The sequence below is a fragment of the Amphibalanus amphitrite genome, unplaced genomic scaffold, assembly GCF_019059575.1.
Source record: "Amphibalanus amphitrite isolate SeventyFive unplaced genomic scaffold, NRLGWU_Aamphi_draft 001787F_arrow, whole genome shotgun sequence".
NCBI classification, from domain to species: domain Eukaryota; kingdom Metazoa; phylum Arthropoda; class Thecostraca; order Balanomorpha; family Balanidae; genus Amphibalanus; species Amphibalanus amphitrite.
In genome coordinates, this window is record NW_024883280.1 from 96,444 (window position 1) to 111,889 (window position 15,446).

A 15,446-nucleotide genomic window follows, 5' to 3' on the forward strand; every position below is an offset into this window, starting at 1 on the left:
CTCACTCGCTTCGTCCGATCTCCCCAGAGCTTTATTTGCCGGCTGACGCGATGCGTGTCGGTCTCAGAAACTGGCGCCCAACGTGGGGCCGTCGTTTGGTTGTGTTTCGCTGTGTTTTGCGGTGTGGACGGCGGTCCAGGTGCTAATACGTGGCGCGGCGCTGAGCTCTGATATCTCCCTAGAGTATGGTAGTGCTGGCAGTGATGAAGATAGACAATACAATGAGGCTGGAACAGGGCCCTCGCTTAGGTCCTGTGCTATTGCCAACTATTCGAAGGCACGATCCACCCGACTCGTGTGATGCGAGACGCGGTTTGACCGCGGCGACTCTCGAGACTCTGAATGAATGTAGACTTCTAGACGCCTCTCTGCTAATGTGATCTGCTTAGTGAAACTTGGAAACTGCACTAGGTTAAATTAGCCTTGGTGAGATAGATGCGAGAGATGTGAACTATTCACTATGGTATCATGTGTACTTTTGAACAATATTTATCTGACTTATGTTAGTCAATGCCGAAGTATTTGAATATCTATATTGAAGTGGTAAAATGGACGAAACTAGTGTTATTTATAGCTTTAACTGTTGTTACGTTTTACGACCTTATGCGTTCAGGTTTTTTGTATATTTTATCATGTGAGCGTTTCGTTTTGATGCTTTTGTCCTACTACTTATGCGTTATGATTGATTATCCATTAGGTAGTGCTGGTCAATAGCTTATATAAACAGGCGTATTATCGCTGTCTTTCAGTTGCACCCTGGTCTTGAAGCAATCGTTTTACACGAGCATGCAGTGCGGAGGTCTCTGGGGTGACTACCAGAGCTGGGCCTGTTCAGGCCGGAATAGGGTCCGGATGAGGGCGGTGTCCGCCCACCCGGAGCGCGCGGGACCGCGGGGCTTACGCTCTGTCCTCGGTGTATGTCATTGTTGCCGACCCGGCGGCGGCAATCCCTGCTGGAATACACGGCTTCTCGACGTGACCTGTGATCTCAGAATGGGGCAGAGAGGGAGAGGTAGCGGCGGTAGGTCGGGGTAGGGCGGAGCGGATGACTGCTGCGCAGCGGCATTACCAAGATGCGGGTCGTGGCGGAACACACTCTCGTGAGCGATCTCGACTTCTCCATCTGGACGGGGCGAACCTTGTTTTGATGTAGGCAAGCCATCATTATTCACGGATTTGATTATTCCTTTGATATTGCTAAAATTCATAAGTTGCGAGCCATAGGTTACAACGTTTTCAGTTCAATTGAGATGACTTTTTTACCAAATGATTATCGCCGATTACGCCACACCTTCACCAATGACTGACCATATATGCCGCCACGGTTTTAATTGGATTTTCGTCACTCGTGCATGGCGCATGTGATGCGTGTTTATGCATGCATTGACCCATGGCATGCGTTTAGTAATGCGGTATAAATGGCTAAAACACCGTTTCTGGCGATTGGCGACTGTCATGCAACGAAACTGGACATAAATTCAACGATGCATATATTATTCTCATTGTATAGGGTTGTACTAAAGATATGTTCTTTATGCACTATACAGTATAAAGGCATATACAATATCAAATATACAGGTGCACGGAATAAGGGTGCACTACTGATAGGTATGTAGTTGTGTATGTACATGGCACATACGGATCGTTCCATCAGTACATCTCGTAAGTCTTTCGGCCAGGTCATCAGCTTCTAGTCGACACACGATTCCCCACAGTCACAGCACAGTGTACACACGCCAAGTGCACGTCAAGGTAAATGGTAAACACTGATGAATACAATTACACATATTAACATACATTCAGCTGCAATAAAACAGGGTCAAGCCCTGCCTCAGTCGCCATCTCTGGTTTCCCCTCAAAACGTGAATAGCCATCGACTCGTTTTGGTTCAAATGCACACCTCTCCATCTCGTCCTTCGGTCTCGGTCGTCACCTACAGCTCAGAGTGCCTCATTCGACAGTCGCCGCCGTCCCGTCCCTGGTGCCCGGCCGCCGAGCCGCCCTCCCCCTCCCAGGGCCGCGCGAATCGTGTGGGCTCGCGCAGCGCGGCGCCGGCAGCGTTCACCACAAACACGGCGGCGGCGAGGGCGCGGTGCACGCGCCGCCACGGCTCGGCCTGGTGCGGCTGGAGGCGCGCCGCCGCCAGCGTCTCGGCCACGTCCGGGAACAGCAGGCCGTTGTACTCGTGGTCGGGATCGGTGCCGAACACGGCGTTACTGCGCGGACGGCGGGGCGTCAGACAACGGGAGCAGGGCCGGCTCAGAGAGAGCGTGAGTAGATCGGGGAGCAGGGGCCACAGTGGAAGCTCCGAGAGCTATGTTTGTGGGTGTTTTGAACTAAGGAGTAAATTCAAGGGCTCCGCCACGGACTTTTGGTTGGGGGGGGACGGTCTGCTCTTCGCCCATCGCCCTAGTGTCTCCTCTAAACCTAGGGTACCCCCAAATCCAGTTTTCTCATCGGATTTAGGCCACATGTTTTTCGTCATAGCCCTGATACGATGATTTTTAACTAAAAAAAATAATAATAGAGAAATGATAGGCCATCTGACCTATGCAATATTACCCAATATTAGATTGCACCTTTATGATATTGACACATCAGACAGAAAAAAAACTTGAAAAACAAACTTCAATTTTTTAATGGTATCTGGATCATAGTTTCGCGCTGAATCTGAATCCATTTTTAGCATTTGGCGAAGGTCGGGTCAGTTTAGGTGAGATCAACAAGTGCGTGTCCCGCCGGCTATCCGATACTACCCACGCGTCATCTCGTCTCCCTCTGTATAACTCTCTCTCTCCCATCACCCTCACCAGACGAGGACGGCCTGGGGTGCTCCTCTGTTGTCCGATACTACCCGCACATCACCTCGTCTCCCTCTGTACAACTCTCCCTCCCCTCCCCTCTCTCATACGAGGACGGGTTGGAGTGCTCCTCTGTTGTTTGATACTACCCACACGTCACCTCGTCTCCCTCTGTACAACTCTCCCTCCCCTCCCCCCGCTGCAGACGAGGACGGTCTGGAATGCTCCTCTGGTGTGCGCCAGTCGGCCCGCATCACCTTCAGCGACGACCAGCTGGCAGCGCGGCCGGCCGGCGCGCGCGGACCGCCGCCACTAGGAGAGGACGCGTCCGTAGAGGCCGGCGCGCTCACACGTGAGTCCAGGCGACAGTACGCTCACTTTCTGTCATCCTTGCGCTGGCAAGGCTCAGAAACCTTACGGAGCTCGTTTTTTTTCCTGCCGAAGCTGGTTACCTATCCGTGTTTATGCCTGCTGAAATGAGTACGCCCATTCAACTCACAAAATTTTGTTTGCAATGACTAGGTGACAATGCGCCCTTAGAACCAATGGAGAGGCTGCACTGCATAAGCAGACTCTACCGCCAATTACTATGTTGGTCACAAGTCACAACGCCTACTTAACCCTGACCTTCTTTATCAGGAGACGGTGAGACGGACGCGGACAGCGGTCGCGGCGACTCTGAGAAGGAGGCCGAGGAGCAGCTGCCGGCCCACCTGACGCCCGGCGCCGAGTTCACCTTCCGTGTCACCGTCCTGCAGGGCATGGGCATGCAGAGCGACTACTCGGACGTCTTCTGCCAGTTCAAGTGGGTAGCGCGTGGCGGAGAGGGCGTTTGAGTAGAGAGGGGGAGTACGTGTAGAAACGGTAGAGATAGCCAATTGTAAATAATATTGTGAGGATTGCCGACACCACCTATAATCTACATGCCATCTATATAGCATCTAGCTACTAGCTATCATTGATAGCAAAGAGCTGCTTCAGTGATAAATAGAGGCTTTTTATTGTGTTATCTATGCAGCTTCATTCTCCACATGTGATGTAACGGACGTTTAATGAAGTCGTGATACCGCTTTTGACCGATGTTTAACCCGCATCCCCTTCCATCCCGTCCGCAGGTTCCGACATCGCGATGACGAGGCGTTCTCGACGGAGCCCATCAAAAACTCCGGGGCGGCGCCCATCGGCTTCTATCACGTCCAGAACGTAAGTACCAAATCTGGCCCTGTGGCTGGGAGAGATGTGTCTGTACAGAGGATTATGCTTGAGTGTTCGTAAGGGGCTTTCGACCTGGTCGAACAGAGTATCCCATTCCGGTAATACTAATGACCCGAGGGATGTATCTGGCTGTGGCCAGAAGTTTGTGTGTTTGGCTGGTCGACGGAACAATGCTGTGACGGTGAGCAGCTGAGTGTGTCTGACGTTCCGCGTCACGCTGTTACAGATCACTGTGACGGTGAGCCGGTCGTTTGTCGAGTACCTGAAGACGGAGCCGCTGGTGTTCGAGGTGTTCGGCCACTACCAGCAGCACCCGCTGCACAACGACTCGCGCATGGACTCCTGCCTGTGAGTAAAGGGGAGGGGAAGCTGAGGATGTGGGTCGTGTTTCGGTTAGTGTCTGCGTGAAAATACTGAAAAACTGGCCTGCCGAAGTTCCCCGCCGCTAAGTGCCAACCTCGCCGTGACTCCCCCTCCCCCCCCCCGCCGACCGCCGCCACTGACCATCCCCCATCAGCCAGCCGGTGCGCCCTGACCGCCCTGTCCGTGGCTGACTCCCCTGTGCCGGTCGCTGACTGTCCGTCTGTCTCTCTGTCCGTCAGACGTCCGCCGCCACGTCGGCTGCAGCCGCTGGCCATTCCCATCAGCCAGCCGGTGCGCTCGTCCAAGTTCGGTCCGCTGCAGCAGCCGTGCTCCGCCCACGTGCACGCCCGACACGACATCCTCGTCTGGTTCGAGATCTGCGAGCTCGGTGAGCGCAGACAGGCGGGGCTGAGGGCGGGCAGAGCGGCCGGGCGGAACTGGGGCGGGACTGAGGGCGGGGAGGGCGGCTGGGCGGGACTGAGGGTGGGACTGAGGGCGGGGAGGGCGACCGGGCGGGACTGAGGGCGGGGAGAGCGGCTAGGCGGGACTGGGGGCCGGGAGGGGTCGATGGGTGCTGCCGGGCGGGAATGAGGGTGGTGAGGGTCGGTTGGTGGCGGCTCCCAATATAACTTTCTGCATTTTACTGTGCAAACCCACAGGATTCACATTAGGCGGTGTTCTTCTAATGCTCTTTTGAACTTTGATATAATTGGATTTCGTATTGGTGTGTGTCACAATAAGTTTTGCAGTACAATCTATTTCCGAAAGTCGCAATAAACTTTGCAGCACAATATATTTCCGAAAGTCGCAATAAACTTTGCAGCACAATCTATTTCCGAAAACATACAGTATTCATGCGCCTTGTTGACTTTAATTAGCCACTCCGTCGTAATAAGGTCATAAATTGTGTTGGCTTACGGTCGTTAATTCAGCCGGATCGCCTCACAATCTGAACTTGGAACGTTGCACTGAGCTGACGTCAATATGGCCATTGCCCCAGTAATGGGTAACTGGTGACATTCTGCTGCCCACTTTACTTCACGTCTTCATGGGCTTCAAATTTTGTTATGTATAACAAAATTTGTATTGTAATATGTAACATATTGTATACAATATTTCGAGTTCATACCTCGCATGGCACTGCAATGTCGCATACAGACCGCATTGTCAAAGTCGACTTCGATCATCTTGACCTTCTGTCATTGATATCCAGTGGTCGTGTAGCATAATCTATTTAGGTCGCTGTATCGGCGTCGGTATCACTTCAGTATTCTGTGGCGGGCCTCTCCATGATCCATGACCTCTCCGTCTCCCTCAGCACCTAGTGGGGAGTATGTGCCAGCGTTGGTGGAGCACCAGAGCGGGCTGACCTGTGACCTCTGTATTCTGTGACCTGTGACCCTTCTATCTTTACAGCACCGAGCGGAGAGTACGTACCGGCCGTGGTGGAGCATCAGGACGAGCTGTCCTGTGACCTCTGTGACCCGTGACATCCCTGTGACCTGTTAACCCTCTGCCCCCCTTCCCCTCTCAGCCCCGAGTGGGGAGTACGTGCCGGCCGTGGTAGAGCACCAGGACGAGCTGCACTGTAACCGATGTGACCTCCCTGTGACATCTAGTCCCTCGGTTCCCTCCAGCACCCAGTGGGGAGTACGTGCCGGCCGTGGTAGAGCACCAGGACGAGCTGCCGACGGGCGGTCAGTTTCTGCTGCACCAGGGCATCCAGCGCCGGCTGAGAGTCACCGTGGTGCACGAGCGAAGCGCAGAGATCAACTGGAAGGACGTCAGGGAACTGGTGGTCGGTGAGTGGTGGGGAGAAGGGGACAGAGACAGAGACAGACAGAGATCAACTGGAAGGACGTCAGGGAACTGGTGGTCGGTGAGTGGTGGGGAGAAGGGATAGAGACAGAGACAGAGACAGAGACAGAGACAGAGACAGAGACAGACAGAGATCAACTGGAAGGACGTCAGGGAACTGGTGGTCGGTGAGTGGTGGGGAAAAGGGGATAGAGACAGAGACAGAGACAGAGACAGAGATAGAGATCAACTGGAAGGACGTCAGGGAACTGGTGGTCGGTGAGTGGTGGGAAGAGGGGGATAGAGACAGAGACAGAGACAGAGACAGAGACAGACAGAGATCAATTGGAAGGACGTCAGGGAACTGGTGGTCGGTGGGTGGTGGGGAGAAGGGGATAGAGACAGAGACAGAGACAGAGACAGACAGAGATCAACTGGAAGGACGTCAGGGAACTGGTGGTCGGTGGGTAGTGGGGAGAAGGGGATAGAGACAGATACAGAGACAGACAGAGACAGAGACAGACAGAGATCAGCTGGAAGGACGTCAGGGAACTGGTGGTCGGTGAGTGGTGGGGAGAAGGGGACAGAGACAGAGACAGACAGAGATCAACTGGAAGGACGTCAGGGAACTGGTGGTCGGTGGGTAGTGGGGAGAAGGGGATAGAGACAAAGACAGAGACAGACATAGATCAACTGGAAGGACGTCAGGGAACTGGTGGTCGGTGAGTGGTGGGGAGAAGGTGAGAGAGATAGAGACAGAGACAGACAGAGATCAACTGGAAGGACGTCAGGGAACTGGTGGTCGGTGAGTGGTGGGGAGAAGGGGATAGAGACAGAGACAGAGACAGAGACAGAGACAGAGACAGAGACAGACAGAGATCAACTGGAAGGACGTCAGGGAACTGGTGGTCGGTGAGTGGTGGGGAGAAGGGGATAGAGATAGAGACAGAGACAGAGACAGACAGAGATCAACTGGAAGGACGTCAGGGAACTGGTGGTCGGTGAGTGGTGGGGAGAAGGGGATAGAGATAGAGACAGAGACAGAGACAGACAGAGATCAACTGGAAGGACGTCAGGGAACTGGTGGTCGGTGAGTGGTGGGGAGAAGGTGAAAGAGATAGAGACAGAGACAGACAGAGATCAACTGGAAGGATGTCAGGGAACTGGTGGTTGGTGAGTGGTGGGGAGAGGGTGAGAGAGACAGAGACAGAGACAGACAGAGATCAACTGGAAGGACGTCAGGGAACTGGTGGTCGGTGGGTAGTGGGGAGAAGGGGATAGAGACAGATACAGAGACAGACAGAGATCAACTGGAAGGACGTCAGGGAACTGGTGGTCGGTGAGTGGTGGGGAGAAGGAGATAGAGACAGAGACAGAGATCAACTGGAAGGACGTCAGGGAACTGGTGGTCGGTGAGTGGTGGGGAGAAGGGATAGAGATAGAGACAGAGACAGAGACAGAGACAGACATAGATCAACTGGAAGGACGTCAGGGAACTGGTGGTCGGTGAGTGGTGGGGAGAAGGGGATAGAGATAGAGACAGAGACAGAGACAGAGATCAACTGGAAGGACGTCAGGGAACTGGTGGTCGGTGAGTGGTGGGAAAGGGGATAGAGACAGAGACAGACAGAGACAGACAGAGACAGACAGAGATCAACTGGAAGGATGTCAGGGAACTGGTGGTCGGTGAGTGGTGGGGAGAAGGTGAGAGAGACAGAGACAGAGACAGACAGAGATCAACTGGAGGGACGTCAGGGAACTGGTGGTCGGTGAGTGGTGGGGAGAAGGGGATAGAGACAGAGACAGAGACAGAGACAGAGATCAACTGGAAGGACGTCAGGGAACTGGTGGTCGGTGAGTGGTGGGAAAGGGGATAGAGACAGAGACAGACAGAGACAGACAGAGATCAACTGGAAGGACGTCAGGGAACTGGTGGTCGGTGAGTGGTGGGGAAAAGGGGATAGAGATAGAGACAGAGACAGAGACAGACAGAGATCAACTGGAAGGACGTCAGGGAACTGGTGGTCGGTGAGTGGTGGGGAGAAGGTGAGAGAGATAGAGACAGAGACAGACAGAGATCAACTGGAAGGACGTCAGGGAACTGGTGGTTGGTCAGTGGTGGGGAGAAGAGGATAGAGACAGAGACAGAGACAGAGACAGACATAGATCAACTGGAAGGACGTCAGGGAACTGGTGGTCGGTGAGTGGTGGGGAGAAGGGGATAGAGACAGAGACAGAGACAGAGACAGACATAGATCAACTGGAAGGACGTCAGGGAACTGGTGGTTGGTGAGTGGTGGGAAGAAGGGGATAGAGACAGAGACAGAGACAGACAGAGATCAACTGGAAGGACGTCAGGGAACTGGTGGTCGGTGAGTGGTGGGGTGAAGGGGATAGAGACAGAGACAGAGACAGACAGAGATCAACTGGAAGGACGTCAGGCCGCAGTGGCGTACGCACATACAGGACATTCCGTGCATGCCCTGTCCCTTTGGCTCATCGTCCCCGGCGCCCTCAGTGACTGGCGCCCTTCTGTCCAGTGTTGGCGCTCCTCCAGTCGATAGCGGCGCGCTTCTAGTTGATGGCGAAGCCCCTCTGTCCAGTATTGGCGCTCCTCTGGTGATAGTGGCGCCCTCCTAGACGATATGGTGGGCCGGTGGCGCCCCTTTGTCCAGTATTGGCGCCCCTCCAATCGATAGCGTCGCGCTCCTAGATGATGGTGGGTGGCGCCCCTCTGTCCAGTATGTCAGTTATGTTCGTTCCGCACGTGTACGAACATAACTGACACATTCAAGTTTCAGATATGTGGCGCCCTCATTGTTGTTGGCGCCCTCCTTGATTGGCGCCCTCTCGTCCAATGCCCTGGTCCTTCGCAAATTCCTGGGTACGCCACTGCGTCAGGGAACTGGTGGTCGGTAAGTGGTGGGGAGAAGGGGATAGAGACAGAGACAGAGACGGAGACAGACAGAGATCAACTGGAAGGACGTCAGGGAACTGGTGGTCGGTGAGTGATGGGGAGAAGGGGATAGAGACAGAGACAGACAGAGATCAACTGGAAGGACGTCAGAGAACTGGTGGTCGGTGAGTGGTGGGGAGAAGGGGATAGAGACAGAGACAGAGACAGAGACAGAGATCAACTGGAAGGACGTCAGGGAACTGGTGGTCGGTGAGTGGTGGGGAGAAGGGGATAGAGATAGAGACAGAGACAGAGACAGACAGAGATCAACTGGAAGGACGTCAGGGAACTGGTGGTCGGTGAGTGGTGGGGAGAAGGGGATAGAGACAGAGACAGACAGAGATCAACTGGAAGGACGTCAGGGAACTGGTGGTCGGTGAGTGGTACGGGGGTGGGGGAGGAGGGATGTGGCCAGGGAGGAAGGCTAGGATACTGGTGTGATATGGAACTGAGGCCAGGTCGGCTCTCAGGTGGTTATGGGGGATGGGGCTAACTGCGAAGGACATTATGTCACTGAGGAGACTATGTGATGAGGTGAAAGCTCTGGTGTGTTAGCAGATGTTGTCCCTCTGGTTTCTCTCACGCTTTGCGCTATACGGCCCTCGTGTGATGCGATCATCAGTATAACCTCCCCTCCCCGTGTGTGTATGATGCAGGCCGTATCCGCAACACGGTGGAGTTTGAGGAGGAGGACGAGAACGACACGAGCGTGCTCTCGCTGGGCCTGTTCCCCGGCGAGTACATCGAGTACGCAGGTCAGTCATTTAGGGTTATTTAGGGTTCACACTGACAGGAGGTACATGTCAGTCTCGGGTGCCGATCAACAACGGGTACGTCGAGTACGCAGGTCAGTCTTTGGTACAGTATGTACGGGTCGGTAGCGGGTAAAGGTCAGTTGTAAGGGTACGTTGAGTACGCAGGTCAGTCTTGACTCCCGGGTACATCGAGTATAACGCAGGTCAATAGCTGTTACATACATGGAGTGCGTATGACAACTGTCATGGCCCTGCCCGATAGGCTTACCACGACGATTTATTGTGTTGCTGTGGTGGCTCATCGGAGAGACGACTGTTGCTCTAGTGTCACATCGGAATGTTTCGTCTTACTTGGGCTTCGTCCCCCGGTGGTTTGGAGCGTTACTCTGGTGCTGCCGTTTTGTGTTATTTTCTAGAAAAAAAAAATCAATAGTTTCCCCCAGCGGCAGGGATCGATGTTTGGAGTGGTCAATGTCTATGAATCCGCGGGGTATCTTAGTGTCAAGTTATTATATAATTACTATGTTACTAACCAGTGTCGCAAAATTTATTGATTTGGGTGGGACACGACATCCAAATAAAAATCATTTTACACTCTCACCTCCAGTTTTAAAGAACAATTTTCCACTCGCAGGTTTACCGACAGAAGCATTTGCGTGGCTGACCGTTTTACATCCTACACTTTCCACTTTTGTGTAGAAATCAGTGTTATTGGTCTTTTCCCACTGTGTTTGGGCCTTATCTGTCCGGCGGTTTTCCACTCCCAGCCTCCTTTTTGGAGAGATATTTCCCCTCCGACACCCAAGCCAACTTACAATTTTGGGACACTGTTACTAACCGTTCATCTAATAGGCAGAGAGCTATATTAGTCTTCGACGCAATATGTAAACCACTCCCTGAAGGTCGGTGACGTGTTGATGCACAGCTCCGTCGTGCAAATACACACATTGGATTGAATTTAGCAACGTAAAAGTCCAGGACAGCGGCCCTTCCGTATGTGTATGTGTGCTAGACCGCGCGTGGCTAACCGGGTGACCCCACCCGTCTGACCCGACCCCGCTGTCCGGCAGGCGACTCTCGGACCATCTTCCGGTTCGAGGCGGCCTGGGACTCGTCTCTGCACAACTCTGTGCTGTTGAACCGGGTGACGCCGTACAGAGAGGTGGTCTACATGACCATATCAGCCTACCTGGAGGTGAGGGCAGTCGCGGCCATGGGAGGGAGCCGCAGGTGCAACTGGTACCGTGGGGCATCGTATATGGGAGATATGGTTTTGTTGCTGGGGATTTTTATTGTTCTGCATTTTATTATTGTTTTATAATGGCTGAGAGTGATGGATTTATGATAGATGCCTAGAAATTGAGCTTTTTGCAAAACATATATAATTTTGGAGTTAGACTAGAGATCACATGGCCAATGACCTCACTGCCGCCATGCCAGTTTTTTTTTTGCGATTCCACATTGTAAATGTTGGTACATGCACGAAGTCGTCACTCCTGAGTCCTGACTGTCCCCTCTCTATCAGGTGGCCAACTGCGCTCAGCCGGCCATCATCACCAAGAACCTGTGTATGACCATCTACGGTCGTGAGGCGCGCACGGCGCCGCGCACCTTCCGCCGGCTGTTCCTGGGCGGCCTGCGGACCAGCGACGCCAACCGGCTGACGGGCGTCTACGAGCTCAGCCTGCGCCGCGCCGCCGACGGCGCCGGTCAGACGGGGTGGAGGGGAGCGGTGGGGTTTGAAGACAGGAAGGGAAGGGGAGAAACCGTATGAGACGGAGTGCGAAATGTCCGCAAGGGTTGAGAGAGGAAAGGTCTTCGTAGGGCCAGGCCAGGTTTTCGGGGATGGAGGGTCTTGCTGCCTGAAACTTCTTTTATTGCTGAGATGTCCCGAAGGCCAAACTAATCCGAGGTCGTGTTTTCCAGGTTAGAAGGTAATGTGCTGCTTCTGATTAGTGTTCCTATCTGGGGGACAGCTACCACTATGCATAACGACATGAGACTGTCAGACAGGAGGTCATGAAAAGAAAATCTTCTTAAGACAATCATACATAAACTTCTTTATTATCTTCACGGTAGTTTTCGCTATTTGTTGACGGGAAATGTATGCTGTATATGCGTGCCAGCCGCCGTCAGCGGTGACCTTTGCTGACGCACCCCTCTTCATCCACAGGCGCCAGCCGTCGTCAGCGGCGCGTGCTGGACACGAGCGTGCAGTACGTGCGCGGCGAGGAGAACCTGGAGGGCTGGCGGCCGCGCGGCGACAGCCTGCTCTTCGAGCACCAGTGGGAGCTGGAGAAGCTGACGCGGCTGCAGGAGGTCGGCAGGATCAGACACCTGCTGCTGCTCCGGGAGAAACTCGGCCTCGACCGACTGCCCTGTCTCGGACACGAGTTTAGCAAGTCCGAGAAGGTAGGCACGCGACCGTACCGAGGGTCTTAACGTGCAGTGGAGCGACTCAGTTGAATTCAGTTTCAAATAATGCTGGGTATTTGAGGGTGTCCTCGTTAAACGTCCAACGCAGGAACATTTCTATCCGAACGGACTTTGAAAATTCTGAAAATTTTGTTTCGAGACGAATAAATGACACTTCTCTGTTTTATGGTACTACCAGAAGTCAAGTGCAAATAATTAACAAGATGAAAAAAATGCATTCCTATTGTTGTCGCAAGCCTGGTTTCTGTTGTTTCCCGTCACTCTCCGGCCGCCACTCTCCCTCCTCCAGGCGTCAGAACTTTTGTCTGTCAGACGTCTGACCGCCACCCTCTCCCTGTCAGGACGTGTGTAACCAGGTGGCCAAGGCGAGCAGCGAAGGCCGGCTGACATCTGTGACCGCCCCTCCGGCCCACACCCCTCCCGAGGACGTGTACGAGCCCTGGCAGATGACGGAGCGGGAGCGGTACATCGCCTCCAAATACGTCGGACTCATACTGGGCCACAGCGTGCAGGTAGGCTGGGAAAGGGGCCGCCGAGGTGGGGTCGGGGGTGTCCCGCGCCACACTTCAGCGAGGAGACAGGATGGGGGCGGTCTACGTCTAACCGGCAGACGGACGGATGAGAACAATGAAGTGTTGATTGCTTAGACACGAGTTTGTGTTAGGGCCGTGTCGGTGACCGACCCGAGTCCAGAGTATATTATTAGTACTTAGTAGTCCAGTGCGAAATATTTAATGTTACGAACTATATTTATGCATATTACTGGCCACCTGATGGACTGCAGGACCTCGAGCTGCAGGCCGGTGGTATGTTGTGACTGTCAGGGCCAGCCGGGCGGTATGTACCCTGTTTGTTGACGTTCTCTGTGTCGGATCGCCCACCGTCGCTCAGTGTCCCCGCTGTGTGTTACAGACGCTGCCCAGCCACCCGCCGGTGACCTCGGTGGAGCCGCCGACCTCGCCGGTCGCCGGCGAGCTCCTCTCTCCAGACAAGCCGTGAGTGCTGCAGGCTGCTCAGGGGTCACGGGGTACGGACATAGGCACCGGCCGGGGCGATGGCTGGGACGGTAATATCCAGTATACACTGGTATTGGTAGTGGCAGAGCCGGATGAACTGGAGGAAAAACAACATAACTCGTTGAGAATTGACATATTTTTGCCGTCTCGCGTTCAAAGAGGAAATAATTGCGTGCATCGATGCGGGGTGCACGCCCTGCGCATTGCGCAAACGCTCGGGCTTGTTGCAATTTTTATCGGTCGGCGCGAAGAATGATACTGGTCCGGTCTTAAACTTCCTGGGGTAAGAACTTAGAAGTATTGGGCGCCCTTTTCCGTTTCGCTCGGGCTCTAGTTGTTCACTAGTAATGACCCTCTTTGCTAGCAAATAGCAAATGCCCAAAAATGTGTAGCTTAGCTTGGATAATTATTTTTCAGCTTCCTGACATGGACATTGTTATATTCGCCGCAGTAATGTTGCATATTTTCTGACGACTTATTAGAGATATTATTGATAACGTATCGTTGGACATCTTTCCCACTTGCCGACGCCCCTACCTCCGTGTCTCCCTGCCAGGCTGTGGAGCGGGGAGCGGCCCAACACTCTGGCCACCGACGGCCCGCTGCGCCGGCCTGCCGGCTCGCCGCTGCCCTCGCCCGGATCGCCGATGGTGCTGGCCGGCGCCGAGCGGCCGGCGGCGCCCCAGTTCTGCGCAGAGCTCGAGGAGATCCGCGTCTCGCCGGCCGTCAGCCGGCGCGGCCTGCTGCAGGTCTACGAGGAGCAGACGCAGACCTGGCTCAAACGCTGGCTGGTGAGGCGGCGCGGGGTGCGAGGAGGGCACAGGCTAGCACAACCGGTTCCTGGACAACATATGCCTAGTTCATTGCTTTAAAATCAACCACGGGAAGCCACAAATGTTTCAAGAAATTTACCTTGCCCAGTTTACCTTGCAGTCTGCGTTTGTGATAAAAGAATTATGCATTGCAGCAATCGCAGCTCCCATTCACTTTTCAGGTTCCATTGTGCTATTTTGGCGTTCTGTGATGCTGTGGACGTACTAACCGACCCCTTTTCCCATGCGTCAGGTGGTGCGGCGGCCGTACGTGTTCCTGTTCCGTGACGCCAAGGACCCGGTGGAGCGCGGGGTCATCAACCTGGCCACGGCGCAGATCCAGTTCAGCGAGGACCAGCAGGACGACGTGCCCAACTCCTTCAGGTACGCAGTTGTCTTGCCGTCTCGTTCCTACTACGACGAAATACCATAGTGCTCTTTGTACTTTGTAGTGTTTGAAACGCCGTGTTACAACATGCCTGAAGCGCGCAAGATGTGAGCACTCAAAGCATCTTTTAAACAGTAATATGATTAGAGGATTCAAGAGTTCATGGTTGGTAGGAACTTTAAATATAATTGCAGAAGTTGGACCTGTTGTTCCGTAATTCTTTTCAGCATAGTTTAAGATTCATACCGGTGAAGTTGATCCCACGTTCCGTGTACCGTCAGGGTGTCGACGCAGCACCGGCAGTACCTGCTGCAGGCGGTCGGCAAGGACCCGGTCCGGGAGCTCTACGAGTGGCTGTACGCCATGAACCCGCTGCTGGCCGGGCAGATCAGGTGAGGATACTGAGAAGCTGGGATAGAACATCAGGATGAGACATGCATGGAGACATCTGTATTGAGTAATTAATTATTACCCGTTATGGAAGCTTGCACGACTTCTTCATTGACCACGCCGTGTTCGAGAGGTTGTGTTACCTTCTGTGCTAGTAAGCCAATATATTATAGATGCTTCTAATGTGCATACCCAGGGAGCCAGTGAGCTTATTCACACTGGTTTTTCGCAGGTCCAAGCAGGGCCGTCGACGCCGGATCTCCGGCAGTCGTAACTCCATCCTGGACTCCAATGAGACGAGCTCAGCGCCGGCGCCCTGCCCGAGTGCGCGGTCGCCTAGTGCGGCCTGCCGCCGGCCGTCTGTCGCGGCCCGCCGCCAGCCGCCGCTCCGTCTCACTCGCTTCGTCCGATCTCCCCAGAGCTTTATTTGCCGGCTGACGCGATGCGTGTCGGTCTCAGAAACTGGCGCCCAACGTGGGGCCGTCGTTTGGTTGTGTTTCGCTGGTGCGGTTTGGCG

The 15,446-nt window shown here is 54.0% G+C and overlaps 1 protein-coding gene across 1 annotated transcript in view; it reads left to right on the forward strand.

The window, feature by feature from the left end:
- LOC122375164 (kinesin-like protein unc-104) overlaps positions 1 to 15,268 on the forward strand; it is a gene marked incomplete at its 3' end in the record, with an annotated part of 81,051 nt that extends 65,783 nt beyond the window's left edge. The window contains exons 54-70 of the mRNA XM_043354394.1: positions 2,059 to 2,198; positions 3,007 to 3,153; positions 3,441 to 3,606; positions 3,917 to 4,004; positions 4,243 to 4,364; positions 4,619 to 4,767; positions 6,017 to 6,181; positions 9,789 to 9,887; positions 10,958 to 11,082; positions 11,413 to 11,596; positions 12,061 to 12,299; positions 12,665 to 12,835; positions 13,236 to 13,318; positions 13,896 to 14,130; positions 14,405 to 14,535; positions 14,821 to 14,931; positions 15,162 to 15,268. Coding sequence (XP_043210329.1) covers positions 2,059 to 2,198; positions 3,007 to 3,153; positions 3,441 to 3,606; positions 3,917 to 4,004; positions 4,243 to 4,364; positions 4,619 to 4,767; positions 6,017 to 6,181; positions 9,789 to 9,887; positions 10,958 to 11,082; positions 11,413 to 11,596; positions 12,061 to 12,299; positions 12,665 to 12,835; positions 13,236 to 13,318; positions 13,896 to 14,130; positions 14,405 to 14,535; positions 14,821 to 14,931; positions 15,162 to 15,268 — 2,462 coding nt within the window. The remainder of the gene's footprint in view (positions 1 to 2,058; positions 2,199 to 3,006; positions 3,154 to 3,440; positions 3,607 to 3,916; positions 4,005 to 4,242; positions 4,365 to 4,618; positions 4,768 to 6,016; positions 6,182 to 9,788; positions 9,888 to 10,957; positions 11,083 to 11,412; positions 11,597 to 12,060; positions 12,300 to 12,664; positions 12,836 to 13,235; positions 13,319 to 13,895; positions 14,131 to 14,404; positions 14,536 to 14,820; positions 14,932 to 15,161) is intronic.
- Between the last annotated feature and the right edge of the window lie 178 nt (positions 15,269 to 15,446).